At 36.6% G+C, this 19,604-nt stretch overlaps 1 protein-coding gene across 1 annotated transcript; it reads left to right on the forward strand.

Annotated features, from left to right (window-relative positions):
- Positions 1-14,283: 14,283 nt before the first annotated feature.
- LOC101085738 (non-histone chromosomal protein HMG-17) lies at positions 14,284-14,704 on the forward strand. The gene has a single exon (XM_003990986.5). It carries the CDS (start codon positions 14,298-14,300, stop codon positions 14,568-14,570), a length of 273 nt encoding a protein of 90 aa, XP_003991035.3. The 5' UTR covers positions 14,284-14,297; the 3' UTR covers positions 14,571-14,704.
- Positions 14,705-19,604: the final 4,900 nt, after the last annotated feature.

Genomic DNA, 19,604 nt, shown 5'->3' on the forward strand with positions numbered 1-19,604 from the left:
TTTTCATAAATCTCTTATGTTTCCATAATGGGTGAAAGGACTGGTGTTACCATTTTCAGTCATTTATTGTCTTCGAAAATGCCTTACATAGGTTGATTCTTAAAGGATGGTATCTTCCCGTTTACAATTCTCTTCTCTCAGTGCCTTAAAATTTTCAGGTTTGAAGCCACAATAGGTTGCTAAAGGCAGTTCTTTCTTTTGAGTAAAGAAGGCAAAAGATTAAGTTAAAGGAGTTGCTAGATTTTTCTCACAAGCTAGTGAGGAGGGTCCTACAACTATCCACTCATCTGTCTATCTTTACCCAGCTGCCATTCCTATTTTCTTCCTACTTTGTCTCTGTCTTCTTCTTCTCTTAGGCTAGTCGTAAAAGGTGAAAAATTTAACACCCTTCTCAATCTGATTGGAGACAAGAGCAATGAGCTGGGGTGATAATAGATGCTTGATCTGTCATCCCATGAGACAAAGGCGCTGAGAAAGCTGGGATTTTGAAAGAAAGAGAATTCCAGATGAAAAATGCTACTTTGTAATCATTTTATGATTCCTGTCCCTCTTCTTTCTGCTCTCTCTTTCTCACAAAGCTATATCTCACATAAAACTGCGTTTTGTTCTAAGACATTCTTCAAGAACCAAAGAATTATTTTAGTAGGGAAGAACCAGTAGGAGATTTGATTTCTACTTAAATTTGTTCTTTTTTTTAAAGTTCTTTTCTTTTTTTTAATGTTTATTTTTGACAGAGAGAGAGAGAGAGCGCACGCGCGAGCGAGCACGAGCGGGGGAGGGGCAGAGAGAGAGGGAGACAAAATCCCAAGCAGGCTCCAGGCTCCGAGCTCCGAGCTGTCAGCACAGAGCCCGACGGTGCTCGAACTCACAGACCACAGAGATCATGACCTGAGCCCAAGTCGGATTCTCAACCGGCTGAGCCACCCAGGTGCCCCTACTTAAATTTGTTCTTAATTGTGTATCATTGCGGCCACATCCCTGTTATAGTAAGAGGGAGTGAAAAATTCTGAGATTAGGATCCAAGTGTTTGTGTAATTCACGCATTCTTTCTAAAGCCATTCTCTTATGACTTAAAAGTAGCTCAGGGTGCATGGGGATATAAGATGAGGTCATATGCGTGAAGGTACGCTATACTTAGGTCTCGTATACAATACCATTGAAGAAAACTGGGAAGAAAGTCTCATGGAAATAGTCTTAAAACACTCAAAACAAGTATTTTGAAACCCCCCTCCCGGAAAAATACCTGAGGATTACATCCAAATTTCCTTAAATTATTTTTCCATTCCTCTTTCTCTTAATATTCTCATGGAGACCCAACTGCCTCAAAAACTCTCCTCTCCCCTTCCAAATTCTCCAATCTCTCCAAAGATTTCACTTTCTGTCTCTCTCTAATTTCTCTCTCTCTTCTTTTCTTGAATATTTATTTTTCTCTCCAGCAAGCAATCTGTTTTCAAATATAAATCTCCGCAGCTTTCCTACCAACTTTATACCTCCATCTGCTGCATAATAAAACACAAGACCTAGCAAATTAGCAACACGTCTTAAAAGGTACTAGAATTGAAGAGAAAGGTCAAGAAGATATCAATGAATTATCCTTAGTAGGCAGGGGAAGGAGATCCCATAATCGCCTGCTCTGATTTCTTTTCTTTTTTTCTTCCTTCTCTCTATCTTTACTACACATTGCCTTCTCATCTTTTTTTTAAATACTTAATTATGTTTTTAAGTTTTAAGGCCAGTTATACTTCATTTAATACGTTGACTAAACCAATCACAACTCCGAATGTCTATCATCTGCTTACCTGCCTTCTTTACACAAGCAAATTTAACTTTTGATTACGTAGCGTTCCTTTGCCCCTGAATGTTCACTATAAAACCTTTAGGTTATTGCTCTTTACCTGGGATGCAAATTATTTGAGAATTGGGCTATGCCTTATATTTTTATGCCCTACAGTGTGTAATGCAGGGTAAAGTATGACGTAGTGGTTAATATAGCTTTATCTGGTTTGTGAAGACTTGTGTAGAGTGTTTGCCAAAGGATTGGAGATTTGCAATCTTTGCCTAGTCTGGGCTAATTATGTCCTCATAAATATCAGCCTTAAACTACAGCTCTCTGTTGACTAATTTAAATAAAACTGCTGCTGCTTTGTTCTCTAATGAGCTTAATTTACAGATGTGCGTCCTAAACTGGTGAACTGGATGAGTTCATAATTAGAACTTCAAGGAGTGAGACATTGGTGATGACAAAAACTGTGACTAATATTGATGTTGAAAAAAGACGAAAAAAATGACGGTGGACAGATGAGAAAGGCATGCAGACAGGAAGTAACTTCCTGGTATGCTACAAGTCTGTTCACAGGCAGCTTTAGAATACTCTCTGTTCTCCCTGCCCTTCCATATTGTCAAAGACAACTGATCCAAAATGGGGAAGTATATTTCCTTTTATGGGGATAGAAAGTTGCAATTGACAACCTGCACAACTGACAGACCCACAGTCCAATGTGTCCCCTCTTCAAGCTCTAATTTCCAACCCAGAGTGAAGGACAGAGTACATTTCTCAGTGTTTCGTAGGCAACAAACACAGGTATCTGTGCTTTAAAACATCTTGAAAAAATAAAACATTTGAGTAATGGAGGGAAAAATATAAATACTTGTGAGTTCCAACGTATAGCTCAATTCGATAGTTGCTTTGTGACTCTGAACATCCATGAGCTACTAAGTCCTTTCCTTTCTTGTGTTAAGTATATCACATATCTGCACTTTGCCTTTAGTAGAATGGTCTATCACATATTTTCATATGTTGCTTATTAAATCACAGTACGAGTACAGTTCTTACCCAATTACTTCAGTTGAATGAAATTAATATCAGTTCTTTCACATAAATGTTATGGTGGATCGTGACTTTAGAGTTAGCCACAATTGTGTACTCAGCTCGAATACAACCAAATGATACGGTTAACGAGGTGTCTCTAATTCTGGCTAATCAGCATGATGAATACAAAAGCCTTTCAGAAGAAGGCTATGAAGTATCGTCTGAACTTCACGGGTATAAAGTACTTTTGAAAATAAGTGGCATTACCGCTTTCTTAATTTCACTCTTTAAAGTTAACGTTTTCATTAAAGCATTTCTGAATATATAACTTATATGCACAGTCTGAACAGATTAGTCACACAGATAACACCTGTAACGAGATTTCTCTTTTGTCCAATTTTGGATTAAAGTTTGGAAAATCCTTTTGTCCGTCCAGTTGTAATAGATGAAAATAGGATATCAATAGATACAAAGGCAAATAAAGCATATATAAAAATCAGCTAAAACTAGACCTTGAAAAGCCAGAAGGGCTTCAATATCAGCTATCTGATAGAGATGCATAATACCAGAGGGAGAAAAAGTCACAGGTGTACAATCAAGCTGTCACACAGCGGTGGAGCCTGTTCTAAATCTGGGCGGTAATAGTTGCCATTTCCTATTTAGAAAAATGCCTTCTCTCATCCTTTATATTCCCAAAGTACATCTCTCCTGCAATCTTCTGTGGAACCACTGGACTCTCGGCTTGGTTTTGAATTTGGATTTTTTTTAAAGCTGCCACTGTCACCTAGAATTGATCGTAATCCGTCCTTTTCATCTGGTGTACTTCTAAACTGCTATTATAATGCCACGATTTGATATCGGTAGGTCAAGTTTCTAGGGAGGAGACAAGAGGAAGGAAGTTTCAAGGTGAAATGGCCAGAGTCAGAAATTATGGGATTATGGATATACTTTATGAAAGAACCAGGACATAGAAATTAAGGAATATAAAATTGTGTAATTAAAACATAATAAAACACTTTGTTGCATTTGTAATAAATATTGGGTTTTAGTTTTATTTATTTATTTTTTTATTTATTTTTATTTTTTTTTCAACGTTTATTTATTTTTGGGACAGAGAGAGACAGAGCATGAACGGGGGAGGGGCAGAGAGAGAGGGAGACACAGAATCGGAAACAGGCTCCAGGCTCTGAGCCATCAGCCCAGAGCCTGATGCGGGGCTCGAACTCACGGACCGCGAGATGGTGACCTGGCTGAAGTCGGACGCTTAACCGACTGCGCCACCCAGGCGCCCCTGGGTTTTAGTTTTAAAACCCAATTTGTGGTATTGATTGGAAAATAGTTTTATAGCTTATGTGTACAGTCTGGTAAAAAATTATAAAGGGATAATATGAAAGTAAATGGTACAAATTTTGCTTTGCTGTTATGTGTCCCCTTGGCTTGTGCTTAACACACATAGTGTCATTTGGTCGTCACAATGAAACGGTGTTTAAAATTAAATACATTTCACAAAATAAACACAAAATGCATTTAAATAAAATTAAAAAATAATTTATTAAAAATCTGTACTATCATAAATAAACAAAAGGAAAGGGGGATTAAAATTGTGTGGGGATGTTCTATATAAATTAAAAAAGGGAAAAACTGCAATGCTCAATGAAGGAAAAATATGAATCAAACTTGGGAGATGGGATTAACAATATTGAGTGAATCTATAAACAATGGGTTTGTAAAGCATGCATTCTCAATGAGGAAGATATTGTCCCCAGAACGACAGAGTTGGTTTAGGTGGAAGGGAGGTAAAGGTAGGCCCAAATCTTAGATATTACAATGGTTTGTGGGCCTCTAATGCTCAACCATATTTGACAAGGTTTTCTTTCTTGATATTTAATTTTTTTCATTAGGTAGATATTATTTTTTTTTTTTCAACGTTTATTTATTTTTGGGACAGAGAGAGACAGAGCATGAACGGGGGAGGGGCAGAGAGAGAGGGAGACACAGAATCGGAAACAGGCTCCAGGCTCTGAGCCATCAGCCCAGAGCCCGACGCGGGGCTCAGACTCCCGGACCGTGAGATCGAGACCTGGCTGAAGTCGGACGCCTAACCGACTGCGCCACCCAGGCGCCCCTCATTAGGTAGATATTAAATGAAATTTAAATTAATTGAATTAAAATGGATTTTCTTTGTAGAAGCATGATAATGAAACATAGAGTGAAAAACATTGGTTAAAAAGTATAAAAACTTGAAAAAATTGTCATGGTAGTATTTTTTTTCCTCATTTGTTATAAATTCAATAACAAAGAATTGAAAGAAATACATTTATTTAGATTTCCTTGGTGGCACTAACACACATATGAATATATCTAATGAATATTCTATTCTATTATACCTCACATCACTGACATTTATGTAAGCGTGTATGACTGGGAAAGACCCAGTATCGTTGGTTGTATATAGTCCTAGAAACTAGTCCAGCTTAGGTACTCAATGAAAGCTTGTTGAGTGAAAAAACAGCACCACCAAATGATTGTCTAGCCCATATTTAAATCTACAATCTCTGATAAATCTACGGATCCCTTCACGGTTGTGAATCTTCACCATTGTGGTTACATTTTAGCTTGTCCAAGGTTCCTCTCGAAATGGGCTGAACACTGAACTGAACACAGAATTCCCACACGGTCGGTCTAACTAGCAAAAAGTAAAAAGAGGTTATATCTTTGTCATTTTTAACTTTCTATTTTGACAGCGGTCTGAAGTGCTATTGGATGTATTAGTTGTGACATTCACTGTTACTTCAAATCCAACTTAATCTCGACAATTACTCTTAACTTTTCTTTATCTATGCTGTTAAGCTATATTTTCAGCAGCCAAGATAGAATATCTTGTTAACAAGCCAAAGGAGGATAATTAAAAAATAATAACAAAATTTCATCTTACTGAATTCAGTCTAACATTTCAGTCTTTTTTGAAAAAAAAATTACTGTAAAATTTCCATGTATTTTCCTTATTTCAAGCATCATGCTATTTGATAATTTGGTATGATTTCTACTCATGTGAACATCAGAATGAGTTATCAAAATGATGTAAAAAATCTACCATTGCATACCTTACTCTAGCTTTATATCCCTACATTAGTCATCAATCTTGGATAGAACCATTTATCTAATAAACCAGAAATGCACTGCATCATACTCTCATTTATCTCATTTTTAACCATCTAACTAACTCTCAATGATATAATAAGATACTTTTAAAAATACATTCAACTTGCTAAATCCAGATCATGCTTATAACAAGCTGTTGGTACAGTAATACCCTCCCACTGACCCATAATCTTGAATTCTCATATTTAGTGAGCACTTTCTTTCCCTAAATGCTTACAAATCATATTTAAAAACAATTTATGCTAAAATCATTATCCTGTGTTCACATAATTCACCTTCGAAAGAATCTCATTAGCAAAGTGGCAGAAAAGATCAAGGACCTCTCCTAGGACCAAGGTGTGGGGGGTGGGGGGGGAAGAGAGAAAGAGAGAGAAACAAGTGAGGGATGGAGACAACATAGCAGTGTGGTTAAAAAGAAAAAAAGGAAAAAAGAAAAGTAGGGTATAATAAAAACGGAAAATTATCAGTTATTATTTTAGTGGACAAATGTGTTAAATAATACCATTAAAATGCAGGTACCATTTTGCCAAAATATGAAGTAACTGGCTACATTGCATTTACAAAAGATATGCTTAAAACAGCTGATGACACACTGGCGAAAGTGAAGGAATAAAAAAAAAAATCACACACACAAAAAAAAAAACGAAAAGGAAAAAAAGTATTACAAAATGAATCAATGTCAATACTAGCATAAAATTTAAAATAATTCAAAGTAAGCTTAGCTATGTATTTTATTTTTTTTATTTATTAAAAATTTTTTTTAAAATATGTATTCATTTTTGAAAGACAGAGAGAGACAGAGCACAAGCAGGGGTGGGGCGGAGAGAGGGGGGGGGACACAGAATCTGAAGCAGGCTCCTGCTCTGAGTTGTCAGCACAGAGTCCGACGCAGGGCTCAAACTCACGAACTGCGAGATCATGACCTGAGCCGGAGTCGGATGCTCAACCAACTGAGCCACCCAGGCGCCCCTGAGTTATGTATTTTAAGAGCAGATAGTTTTATTTGTGATATATATTAGAGTATATTTACTCCAACAAGAAAATTGACCTGTAAAGAATCTTTATACAGTAACAATGGCAAAATACACAAAACAAGTCTGTCTGTGTCACTGATCAAGTGTTCTTCAACATTGGTTTTGCTTTAACCATCTCCAGTGTTAATTTAATCAGGCTAATCTGCACGACTCCCAGTCCTATTCATCTGTTTTACTGGGCTGGTACCCAATGTACTCTGGGCCCTACTGCGACGTCAACCCCCTCCACCCCCATATGTTTCTGAAATGACAGTGTTCTCGTCTAATCACGATTTTACGTATGCTCAGCTACGTGATTCCCTTTCTTCCCTTTCTCGGTTTCTAGTCTATAGTGCCGTATAGGTGAGGACGGCAACGTCCCGAATATACACACTTGTTTCTCTTCTGGTAGTTTCTGTTCAAATCTTTTCAGTTTAAAATACTGTGGTGATAGGATGTTACATGAAGGATCAAGACCTTGGAGTAACTACCTCACAGAGGTGCAGACCACAGTGGTATTCTGTGTCCTGTCTTCCCCAATCTCTGAATCATGAAACAGTTTTGGAACTGGTATGAAGCTGATGTTTCTTATTCTGAATTCTGGTTCGATTCACCTGCCTAGTTGAAATGGTGAATGTTCTCCAGAATTCACTTCTTACCTAGAATGTCACATTAGATGTTAATACCCTAAAGGCCCTGAGGGTTTCAAACATAAACATAAACATAAACCAAACATATAAACAAAAATAAAAATTCTTTAGCTTTGTGTAAGCAAGCCTTTTTCAGCAGTATTTGCCAACCTTCCTTTTAATTAATAATATGTATTAGGATCTTAATTTTAGAATTTATACAGTTCACTTTGGACAATTCTGATTTAGAACAATGTCTTTGTTAAAAATTGCTTGGGCTGTTAAACACCTCCCTTTTTGTACCTGACCCATAGTTTTATTATTGAAAATGTCAATATGTAGGCCATTAAGAGCTCATTTCGTAATTTTTCCTACACATAAGAATTTTTAAACAATATCTGACAGATGGCTGTGTATCTAGTTAGGAATGTTTTCCTGAGAAGCTATTCCATAATCTTTTGCAACCACCTGTTCAAATATCCAGCTGTCCCTCCTAATCATGAAGTATTTATTCAGATTTAACCAAAGAAGAAAATTAAATGTTTAAAAGTAAAAGAAAAAAAATCACAATGATTCCTTGACATGTCAGTCTTAGCCACTGATCCAAGGAAAATGAGGGAGACGGTTATTTCCAAGGAGATTTAGAATCTCTAGTTCCATTTTGAAAGTTCCGTTTCTGATTTTCACAGTATTAATATTTGAGATAAAAAGTAATGTTCACCTGTATCTGTATTAAACCTATTCAAAAATCTGTCGTCCACAATGTGTAGAGAAACTTTTGACATAATTCACAGTGGTGACTGAATTAAAGGTCCACTGAGAACTGTTTGATACACTTCCTTGGATCCTAAGATATTACTAGCTTTCTCAAAACAGTCAGTGGAATGTAATCATAGCAAAGGTTCTTGAGCCACTTTCTGAAATGAGAAAATCTCTGACCAATGACCAGGAAAGTCTGTGTGGTGGGAACCAAACCTCGGGTCATTAGATGGGGAAGAAAGAAATGCCAAGATACTCAGGGTGTTCTCAGAACTACCTTTATTCTTGTCATTGACATCAATGTTTCATGATTCCTTGAGAAATTTTATTTATCACTGTTTAAAGTAGACATGTGGTGCTATAAAAATCATACTCTTTATCCTCAATCAAATCTCTCAACCATAACCTGTTTTTGGACAAATGCTTTTGGTATGTTTGTTTAGACATTTATGCATTCTCATTTGAAAATACATTGTTTAGGGGCAGCTATCTGCTTCCAAATGTTGGATTTTAGATCCCTATTTAGTACATTACAAAGCATTAGATATGTTCAAGGATTTAACATATACCATTTTAATTATTTTGATTCTAAATTTATCGTAGTAAGTTTAAACAATTTATTCTTTAGTCTCTGGAGACAGAGAAGATTAAGACTGCTTTTCAATTCAACAAACACTTGTATAAGCTTAATATAAGCTCCTTGTATTTTAACCTCTATTATTCTGCCAACAAGAATTGAATGTGCTCTTCTTTTTCAGAACTTTTCTTTCAATCAGAATTTCTAGCCCATCCTTCCAGCAGTTATATCCACTTTCTCCTAAAATTCCTATGCCAAACTTGTCTCTTCCAACAAGATTTTTCAGATTAATTTTACCAATTCCGATCATCTAATATTTCCTTTTAGCACTTATACACTTTGTTAGTCTGCATTTATTATTATTCTTAATGTATGTAGTTAATATAATTATAACTATCTTAACAAGAAGCAGACAACTGGCAGTGTCTTGGCGTGCTGTGTCAGTGTTTTGAGATTAAATGTCTCATGTCTATATGTGTTACCAACAAGCATTATACTTACATTTCCCTGAGGATATGGTGGCATTTCTTGCTTTATAGTGTCTTAGTTTAATTATTAGAGTGAGGGCTGATCCCAAAGTGAGAGAACAAATGGATTCTGAGAGGCACTTCACACCCGTACACCATTTTTCACAGAAGATATATTCTCAACTGAAAATCAATGTCCTAAATTTCAAGAGTTTGCAAAAATTCATTGTGAATTCTCACAAGCTTCTACAATTAACCTCCTGTGTTCCTAGCTTCCTTTCTATCTCTTTTAATCAAACAAGGAAAATAGACAATTCACATTATCAAGAGTTTCAAGGTTTAAAGGAAACCTAATTCATAACCTTTTATAATAGGGGAAAAATAGAATAAAATAGGCAGAGAGGGAAAGGGTAGGATCTGAGGTTCCTGGGTGGGGAAACACACATATTTTGGAACATGTTGGGAGGGTCCGATCACAGCAAACCCCCTTGTGCATAAGGTTCCTCTTAAGAATGTAATAGCCACCACCTACTCCCCCCTCAGGTTTCCCTCCGGAAGTTGACAAAAGACCTGACCAAAAATAAGTAGACTATAAAAGGTATCACCCACCGGGAATGGTAGGGCTATAGACCACCCCTCATAGGATGGAAAGGAGCCAATCAGGAATGGATAACCCAGCATCTAGAGTTATCAAACCAATAAGGCTAGAATCTAAGAAGGATCAAGGGGAAAGGGAAAGGGAAGGGGGGGAGGGAAACCAGAACCTTATAAAACCAAGACCTTTGCCTATAGTCCGCAGATATTCACTTTCGAGTGTCCCCCTCTCTGTAAAGAGAGCTTTCATACTCTTCTTCCTTTTTGATCTTATACTCTAATAAACTTTGGCCTGCTGCTCATTTTGTGTCCACCTCTTCATTCGTCGAAGCAGTGAGACAACGAATCCCAGGTATTGAGGTAAAAAATCCTGCAACACTTCCAGATTCTGAATCAAGAGATTAAATCAAGAATCTAGGAGGAAATTTAGTATTTTTTTCCTCCTCGTTTCGAGACCATGTTTGGGTCCAAGAACTAAATAGCCCTCTTATTCTTTACCCAGAGAAACTGATTTTATTCACCCGGTTGCAAGAGAAAAAGCTGGAGAGCTGCAGAGATACAGCAGTGCTCATAGGCATACATTATAGAGGAAACTTGACATTAGCAGTGGAGTAGTTTGAAGACATGGATCCACACAAATAACTTCTGACACATTAATCTCACCTGATGGAGAGACCAGGTGAGGGACCACCTGCAGCAGGTGGAGAGAGGACCCAGGAGTTCCCTTTCTGTATTGCCTCTGCTGAGAAGTCAGTTCATGAAAAAAATGAGACAGCAAGAATAGTGTTTCCTCTAACAAAGCTCTATGGGGAGATCCAAAGGGTACTCAAGGATATTCTACACACACTGTTTTTGGAGGTATGGCCAGTGTGGGAAAGGAACTTCCAAGTTTAAAGATAAACAATGAGGAGAAGGGGGGAAAAAAAAAACTACACATTTAGGACAAAGTATAAGAAATAAAACATCTCACACAAAAGAAAGAGCATCTCACAAGATTGATTCCAGGAAGCAGTTGAAAATACTATTCTCAAATAAATTGTTCTTGCAAGGAAATTAAAAAAAAAAAACAGACTAAATGAAATAGGGATTGCTCATGCAACAGATGAAAGCATGATTTCACAGGGTTACGAAAATAAAGAGGGAAATAATGATACTGAGAGCTTAAAAACATTTACCTGTGTCAACATATGAAATAAATATGCGGGGGGGGGGAGAAAACAAATAAAAACAAACAACAGCAACAAACAAGTCAGTGAATCAGATCTTAGCCTGAAGGATACAGGGATAAGTTACAGAAAGATAAAAATGAGCAGAGACCAGACTTGGCAGGAGGTGCAGGGAAGACTACACCTGTAGGGTGCAAAAGAAATGCAAATAAATGAAATGGACACGATTTCAAAAAGTAATAAAATCCTATTGTTAGGTAATGAAAGAAACATTGTTAGTGAAAAGGAAATCACTTTCTACACTGGAAAGACCAATTCCAAGGAATTTCCTGTTTCAGTTCTTGAACTTGAAGAGAAAATTGTCAATTTCGGTGAACATTCATGCCTGTGCAGCAGGTATATTTTAAAAACATTTAAAAAATATATTTTAAACATTAAAAACCTTAAAAATATATTTTAAATGCAGGCTTACACAGCTAGAAAGGAGTTCAAAATATAGACACTTTTATTTATTTATTTAAATTTTTTTTCAACGTTTATTTATTTTTGGGACAGAGAGAGACAGAGCATGAACGGGGGAGGGGCAGAGAGAGAGGGAGACACAGAATCGGAAACAGGCTCCAGGCTCTGAGCCATCAGCCCAGAGCCTGACGCGGAGCTCGAACTCACGGACCGTGAGATCGTGACCTGGCTGAAGTCGGACGCTTAACCGATTGCGCCACCCAGGCGCCCCAAAATATAGACACTTTTAAAGGGAAGAGGGTGGGGCACCTGGGTGTCTCAGTCAGTTAAGCAATGGACTTCAGCTCAGGTCATGACCCTGCAGTTCCTGGGTTCGAGTGCTGACAGCACAGAGCCTGGAGCCTGCTTCGGAATCTGTCCCCCGGTCTTTCCCCTGCTTGTTTTCTGTCTGCCTCAAAAATAGACATTAAAAATTTTATTTAAATAAATAAATAAGTAAAGGGAAGTGGGTGCTCTGAGAATTGTGTAAATACTCCATTTACATTAGAAAACCAACAGCAAGATGGTCTTACATATGCAAGAGCTTGGGAATCTTCACCAACAGTTCCAGGAGTTGTATTGGGAAGCTGGGCTTTTTCAGTGTGTGGGCCTGTCTGCGCTTCAAAACAAGAGAAAATAAAATCAGTTAAGGTCTGATCCAGTCAACCAAAGGCAAACCAAATATAGTAACCGCAAATGAAAAAGCCTAAGAGTTAATACTAAATCTAGAAGATGAATACAAGGGGACACTAATTATAATTTATAGTAAAAAAAACAAACAAACAACTTTAGTGTTTTTATAGCAAAAAGGTGAAATCATTAGAACAAAATCACTAATTTGGAAAAAAAAAATGTTACTCAGGACAGAGAAGAAAGACATGAACACAACATTGGAAATTAAAATACCTAACTATGAATTTAAGAGCTAATTTTTTAAAGACAATAAAATAGATTACTACTTGGACAAATCAAGTAAAGAAGAGAAAATACATATACTTGTAATTAGGAATAAAAAACTACACAATCACAGAGGAAAAAACAATTATATTAAAAAAATGTTCACAATAATATCTACCAGAAATGAAAGTCTGGATAAATCAAACCTTTTTCTAGAAAAATAAAGATTTCCAAAATTGACCAACAAAACCTAAATCCATTCAATAAAACTATGTCTATAGTAATACTCCTTATGTATGAGCTATTAAACAAGAGAAACCAATAATGTTTTCTAGGTTCAAACAGTTTTAAATATTTAAACAAGTAAATTTGCTGCTGTTGAAATAATTTTGGAGCATAGACAATCAAAGAAAACATTCTATTTGTTTTTTAAAGGTTACATAACTTTGATATCAACATACTATAAAAGATCATATAAAAATCTTCAATTACAATCAACATATTAAATACCAAATTCCAGCACTACATAAGAATCAACCTTGTTTGGTCCCATCTATATCCTGATATTTCTGAGTTTATATGGTGTCATAATATTCCTGAATAAATAAATTATTTTGATTCACCATATTAATAGGCTAAATGAGAAAAACTGCATAATCAATTTTTTTTGCCAAAAGACATTTGATTATATTTAAAATTAGTCATGAAAAAACTCATCAGTGAATAGGGTTAGGAAGATTTCTTTCCCCCTGAAGGTAAGTACTATGCTTAACAGGAAACAATAGGAACATTTATTTTAAAAGCAGAAAAATATAAAACTGTCAATCTTCATCATTCCTAGACATAGGCCATTAGACAAAATGAATTGAAATATAACCAGCCAAAGTGAGGAGGTAAACTTTTAATTATTTGTAAAGAAAAGCAGTTAAAAGAAAAAAGAAGCTATAAGTATCAGATGAACACAGTAGCTTATTATTAGTTAAATAAATCTGTTAAATGACAAAAATTTAACTGAGTAAATTTTAAAGCTGTAATTGGCTTTATTAATCAATTCATGAATCAGACAGCATCCCATCTAGCAAGTAGAGGAGAACTCCAAAAGGCTACAGAAATGGAAAGGTTTTTTTAAGGTAGAGAGGGAGTGGAAAAAAGGAAATTATTAGCAAAGAATTCATTGTTTTAGGCAAGGTCCCCCTCATAGGGAATGGAAGGGGGTTCCTGGGTAATTTCCTGAGTGCTGACCAGGAAATTTCCATGGTGACTGGTTAAGGCTTACATTTTCTGGGTTGAAACTGCAGTCGGGTGAGATATTAAGTCATGGTTTACTGACTTGTGGACTAATATAAGTGATGCCATTGTGGGCCTGTGGTTTTCTTGTTAATACCCATAAAGACAGTTTTTGGTGAAAAAAAGGTCAAGAATCATAAATGTTTGACTAATTTGACTACATATCCTGGAATGACAAATTCATGATACATAAATGTATATATCACAAGCACATACTAGAAACACTTTGAAACATATATTATAATAAAGTAATTTAGTTCCTTAGTAGATTATGATCTTTCAAGACAATAAGAACAAATGACTTCTTTACTAAGAAAAGGACTAATGCAGGAGCAGTGTGAAGAATAGGAGGCGAGAACGACCCTAGGACCGGCCAAAGCCCGCGCGCCCCTGCGTCCCGGTGTCCAGCGCCTATGTCCCCCCCGCCGTCGCCACCATGCCCAAGAGAAAGGCTGAAGGGGATGCTAAAGGAGATACAGCCAAGGGGAAGGATGAGCCCCAGAGAAGATCTGCAAGGTTATCTGCTAAACCTGCTCCTCCGAAGCCAGAGCCCAAACCTAAAAAGCCCCCTGCAAAGAAGGGAGAGAAGGTACCCAAAGGGAAAAAGGGGAAAGCTGATGCTGGCAAGGATGGGAATAACCCAGCAGAAAATGGAGATGCCAAAACAGACCAGGCACAGAAAGCTGAAGGTGCCGGAGATGCCAAGTGAAGTGTGTGCGTTTTTGATAACTCTACTTCTGGTGACTGTATAGTTTGAAATACCATTTTTTATCAAGTTTTATAAAAATGCAGAATTTTGTTCTACTTGTTTTTAAAGCTATGTTGTTAGCACACAGAACACTTCATTGTTTTGGGGGAAGGGCATATGTCACTAATAGAATATCTCTGAAGCTAGACTGATTCAAGGGGAAAAACACCATTCCCTTCTAGTTCTGAGAAACTTCCTCTTGGTTCCCAGGAAGAGCGATTCCTTGATGTTAACGCAAATTAGCCACCTTGGCAACAAACGCCTTGTGGGGTGGAAAATTGAAAATTCATTTCTTATGTCCTTTTCTCCCTCTGCCTTCAACATAGACTTGACCCCCTTAAACCCAGAAACCTGTTGGAACCTGACCCCAAGAAATGGTTCCCAGTATGTCAGGCAATCTGGACTTTACAGTGTCACCATGGAGATGGCATCCCTCAAAAGAGTTCCTTTTTTAGCTTGTGGAGCTTCAGACTGATAATTCTGCCATTTTCATTTCATTTCCTGAAATTCAGGGTCGGCTTGTGAAAAGTTGTTAAACAACATGCTAAATGTAAAATGTCAACCCTCACTCTAAACTCTCCCTGTTCAGAGCCTCAAATGAAGACTTCATTGAGTTCTATAGTGGCTTTCTGATTTTGATAGTCCATTGAAGAAGGGAGTTTGAAAGTTGTTCTATACTGTTAACGATTGTTTGCCCATGTCCTGCCTGAAATACCATGATTGTTTATGAAGAGTATCTTTAATAAAGCTGGATACAGTTTGGCTTGGGAAAAAAAAAGGAAGAAAAGGACTAATGCAACCCAAAAAAGAGATATTTGAAATGAACAAAAAGCAAGAAAACATATAAACTTCTTTAATAATTTTAACATGCCAATAAAAACACTTACTATAAATAATATTATCCTTACTAGTTTATCAGCAATTAAAAAAATAACGTCCATTTTTTAAAGCTTATTTATTGATTTTGAGAGAGAGAGAGAGAGAGAGAGCTCATGCCCATGAGTGGGAGAGGGGCAGAGAGAGAGGGAGAGAGAATCCCAAGCAGGCTCTGTACTGTCAGCATGGAGCCTGATGCAGGACTCGAATTCACGAACCATGAAATCATGACCTGAGCTGAAACCAAAAGCCAGACATGTAACAGACTAAGCCACCCAAGTGCCCCCAAAATTAATATCCATTGTTGAGAGAAATTTGGATACAGACTAACACTATGTCAGAGGTTGTGGTCCTGCAGAAAAAACTGTGACAAAAATATAAGTTCACAGGGATCTCTTTGGAATCTCTTTGCCAGGATTCACTGGCAAGAAAACCCATTAAGTGAGACAGGACACAGTCTGGTTACCACGGTTGAAAGCTAGAGCTTAGCTCTGCTGGGGAATTCTGAAGGACTACATGCAATGTATCTTAAATTTTTCATCTATGGGATTAGAAAGCTGGGAGTTCTAGCCTCTCAATTTCCATCTATCAGTAGCAGCTGACTGCTCTCAAGAAGATTATCAGCCAGGCACTACCACCTTGCCCCTTATATGTGGGCCTAGAGAAAACTTTACATGGAGAGTCACAGATACTTGGAGTTCAATACCAGGGAACAGTGCTAGACCTTGAGCGTCAAAGAAGTGTGGATGGTACTCTAACAGTGTATCCCACTCACAATTATGCAATACAAATGGACTCAAAAATTGGTATGGCGTTGTTGTTCTGGCTGGCATCCATTCCTACCTATCTATCTATCTATCTATCTATCTATTTATCTATCTATCTACCATCTACCTATCCGGTAGCTATCTATCACCATCTATATATCTTTGTCTATATATTCCCACCATTAGAGAATCCTGCAAGTTTGTCAAATAGTGCCAATTGTGCGGTAATGTCTTTGGATCCATTAAATTTTATTTTTTTCTGAAATTCTCTCTCTGGATTTGTTATTTCATAACCTACACAAATAGGTCAGATTGTTTCTTTATAATTATGGCTATTAGGGAAACCATTTCTTTTAAAAAAAATTTAATGTTTATTTATTCTTGGGAGAGAGACAGAGACAGGGGGAGGGGTAGAGAGAGGGAGACATGAATCTGAAGCAGGCTCTAGGCTTTGAGCTGTCAGCACAGAGCCCAACGCAGGACTCAAACTCATGACCCTTGAGATCATGATCCTGACCCGAAGTTGGATGCTGAGACACCCAGGTGCCCTGAAGGTAAACTATTTCTTAAGTCTTTATATCAAGTTTCCAATTGTCTCTGTTTTCTATATGTATTTAAGCATGTATCTGTTAATCTATAGTTATCATTAGTCACACTACCTTCTTCCCAAGATGGGGATTATTTTACCAAGATTATGTAGGACTGGTTTATTTAATTTATATATTTTCTAATTCCATAAGTATGTTATACATACATTTCCTGTAAACATATATATTTCTTTTTTTTTACATTTTAGATTTGGGAACTTCTTCCAGTTGTAATTTTTTTAAACATTTTTGTTTATTTGAAAGAGAGAGAGAGAGAGAGAGAGAGAGAGAGAGAGAGAATCCCAAGCAGGTTCCATGCTCAGCACAAAGGCCAACTCGGGGCTCAATCCCATGATCCTGGGATAATGACTTGAGCCAAAATCAAGAATCGAGTGCTCAACCAACTGAGCCAACCAGGCGCCCCACCCAGTTGTAATTTTTGATGAAAGTTTCAAACTCTTATACTCCTTGTCTAGTGTAGTCCAAAATTATTCTTCAATGTTACCTTTGTTTTTTTTTTTAGGTTTGGCCTGGAATCCTTCTTACCTACAAAGTGTTTTGTATGATTTTAGAACAATCTGACACTTAAAAACAAATAATGTATTAGAAAATCAATACATTTATAGCTTTTTTCACTAAAGAAGGCACTATTCAAAAAGTATGCTGAGATCTAAGACCTGTGTCTTTTAACTTTTTTATCTCAGATTTTGTTTATAGAAATATTGTTGTTTTATTTTTTCTATAGTTAGTGTTTTCCATCTTTTACTTTTCTTGAGTTCTGTTATTAGCTTTCTGTCCTCTGAGTTGGTTTTCTTGTTCTTATTGTTGCAAGTTGCATTTAAATTTACTTTTGTCCTTCTTTGTCCTTTTATCAAAGTAATAAGCGTTTCTTGTATTTATTCCTAGTGACCTGACCTAGTTCCCTATTTAAGTTTCAGGTTTAGTTGTATCAACTTTCAATTTAGCCAAGCTTATTTCTTTTTATATTTGTCGTTTCTTTTATTTATTAGCGTAGCCTTTTCTTGCACCCCGTCTTAAAACAAAATCTTGCTTCCCTGAATTAGTGTGTCCCTCAGGCTCTCCTTTCTTAGAAACTGATCTTGTATTTTCCTAAGCTTTTCAATGGTTAGCATGATTGAAATTCACTTTCTGGTGTTTCTCTGTCTTTTTCTGAAAAATCGCAAAATTCATTAATCTATAATCATGTTAATTAAGCGTATTTCCTTTGGCCTTAATTGGCATCAATCCTAGTAAAGCAACACAACGGATTAGTATCCATAAAGAAAATCTGGGGCAATAGAACCCAGAAATCTAATTCAATATTACTTCCCACCAATATTTTTCAGTATAGACTAAATTACTGAGACAGTCAGCCTTTACTGAACATTTATGTTTTTATGTTTTATCTCCCCTGTACATCTATAAAATACTTAAGGGAAAATGTCAGCTTAGAATTTGCATCTCCTACAACGTTGCTACTCAAAGTGTATGCCCAGACAGGCATATCTAGCATTCCTCAAAAGCTTGTTAGAAAAAGCTACCTGGCTGGCTCAGTCAGTGGAGCATGTGACCTTGATTTTTGGGTTGTGAGTTTTAGCCCCACATTGGGCGTAGAGATTACTTAAAAATAAAACCTTAAAAAAAAGAAAACAAATGCCTAATCCCTGGCCCACCCTGAACATACTAAAACAGAATCTGCATTTTGACAAAATCATGACGTTATTTGTATACACATTATACATTAAGAACCACGGCCATATAAAGTGGCTTGCACATTATAGGCACAGGCAAAATCATTGTGGTAGGTTTTTATTCACCTCTGAACTAATTAAGATTAGTAACCAAGATATAATGATCCTCACGGGATTAATAAAATTTTTGCCTTCCAAATTCCCAAATACCTGCATCTAAAAAATTTTCATTGCAGGTTTATTTTAACTTTCAGCAGCCAAATATTAAATTTGATATTACAGAGTAGAAACATGAATTTCTTGGCATTTTCAAAGGATACATTTGTGTGTGTGTGTGTGTGTGTGTGTGGTCAGTTTAATAAATATTTTTTTTTTACTTTTTTCTTTTAGAGAGAGAGAGAGAGAGAGAGATTGAGGGAGAGCAGGGGAGGGGCAGAGGAAGAGGGAGGGAGAGAATCATAAAGAGTTTCCATGCCTCTGATGCAGGACTCTATCTCATGACCATGAGATCATGACCTGAGCCAAGATCATGACCTGAGCCAAAATCAAGAGTCAGATGTTTAACTGACTGAGATACACAGGTGCCCTTAATGAATATTTTTTACTTCAAGAGATATCAACTACAAAGCATGGTATTATGGGGACAGACTAATTTTCTCAAACACTTTCTTCTTTTTTCTATGTTTTTTATAGCCTTTATTATGTCTATACTGAAAAAGTTTGATCATAGATGCTGCCATACATAATTTTGGCATTCTTTTTTCTTGTCTTAACTCATGGGCTAAATTTAATTAAATAACTAAATGTAATTAATATAGATCTGTTTATTATTATGGTAAAATAGTAAAACCGTTTTGAGAAGATTTGCAATCATCTAATTTCTAGGTTTTTCTTGCTCACCACTGATTTCTTTTACAAATAATTATTGAGTCACAAAGAATTTTTTTTTTAATTTTTAGTAAACTGTACACCCAATGTGGGACTCAAACTCAAGACCTTGAGATCAAGACTCCACACTCTATTGACTAAGCCAGCCAGGTGCCCCCACAAAGGCATTTTCTTAAATTATTTCAC

Source organism: Felis catus, chromosome C1, assembly GCF_018350175.1.
Source record: "Felis catus isolate Fca126 chromosome C1, F.catus_Fca126_mat1.0, whole genome shotgun sequence".
Taxonomy (NCBI): Eukaryota; Metazoa; Chordata; class Mammalia; order Carnivora; family Felidae; genus Felis; species Felis catus.

What these genes read in the sequence shown, in the direction of transcription:
- LOC101085738 (XM_003990986.5), top strand. Translation starts at nt 14,298, where the DNA reads ATGCCCAAGAGAAAGGCTGAAGGGGATGCTAAAGGAGATACAGCCAAG.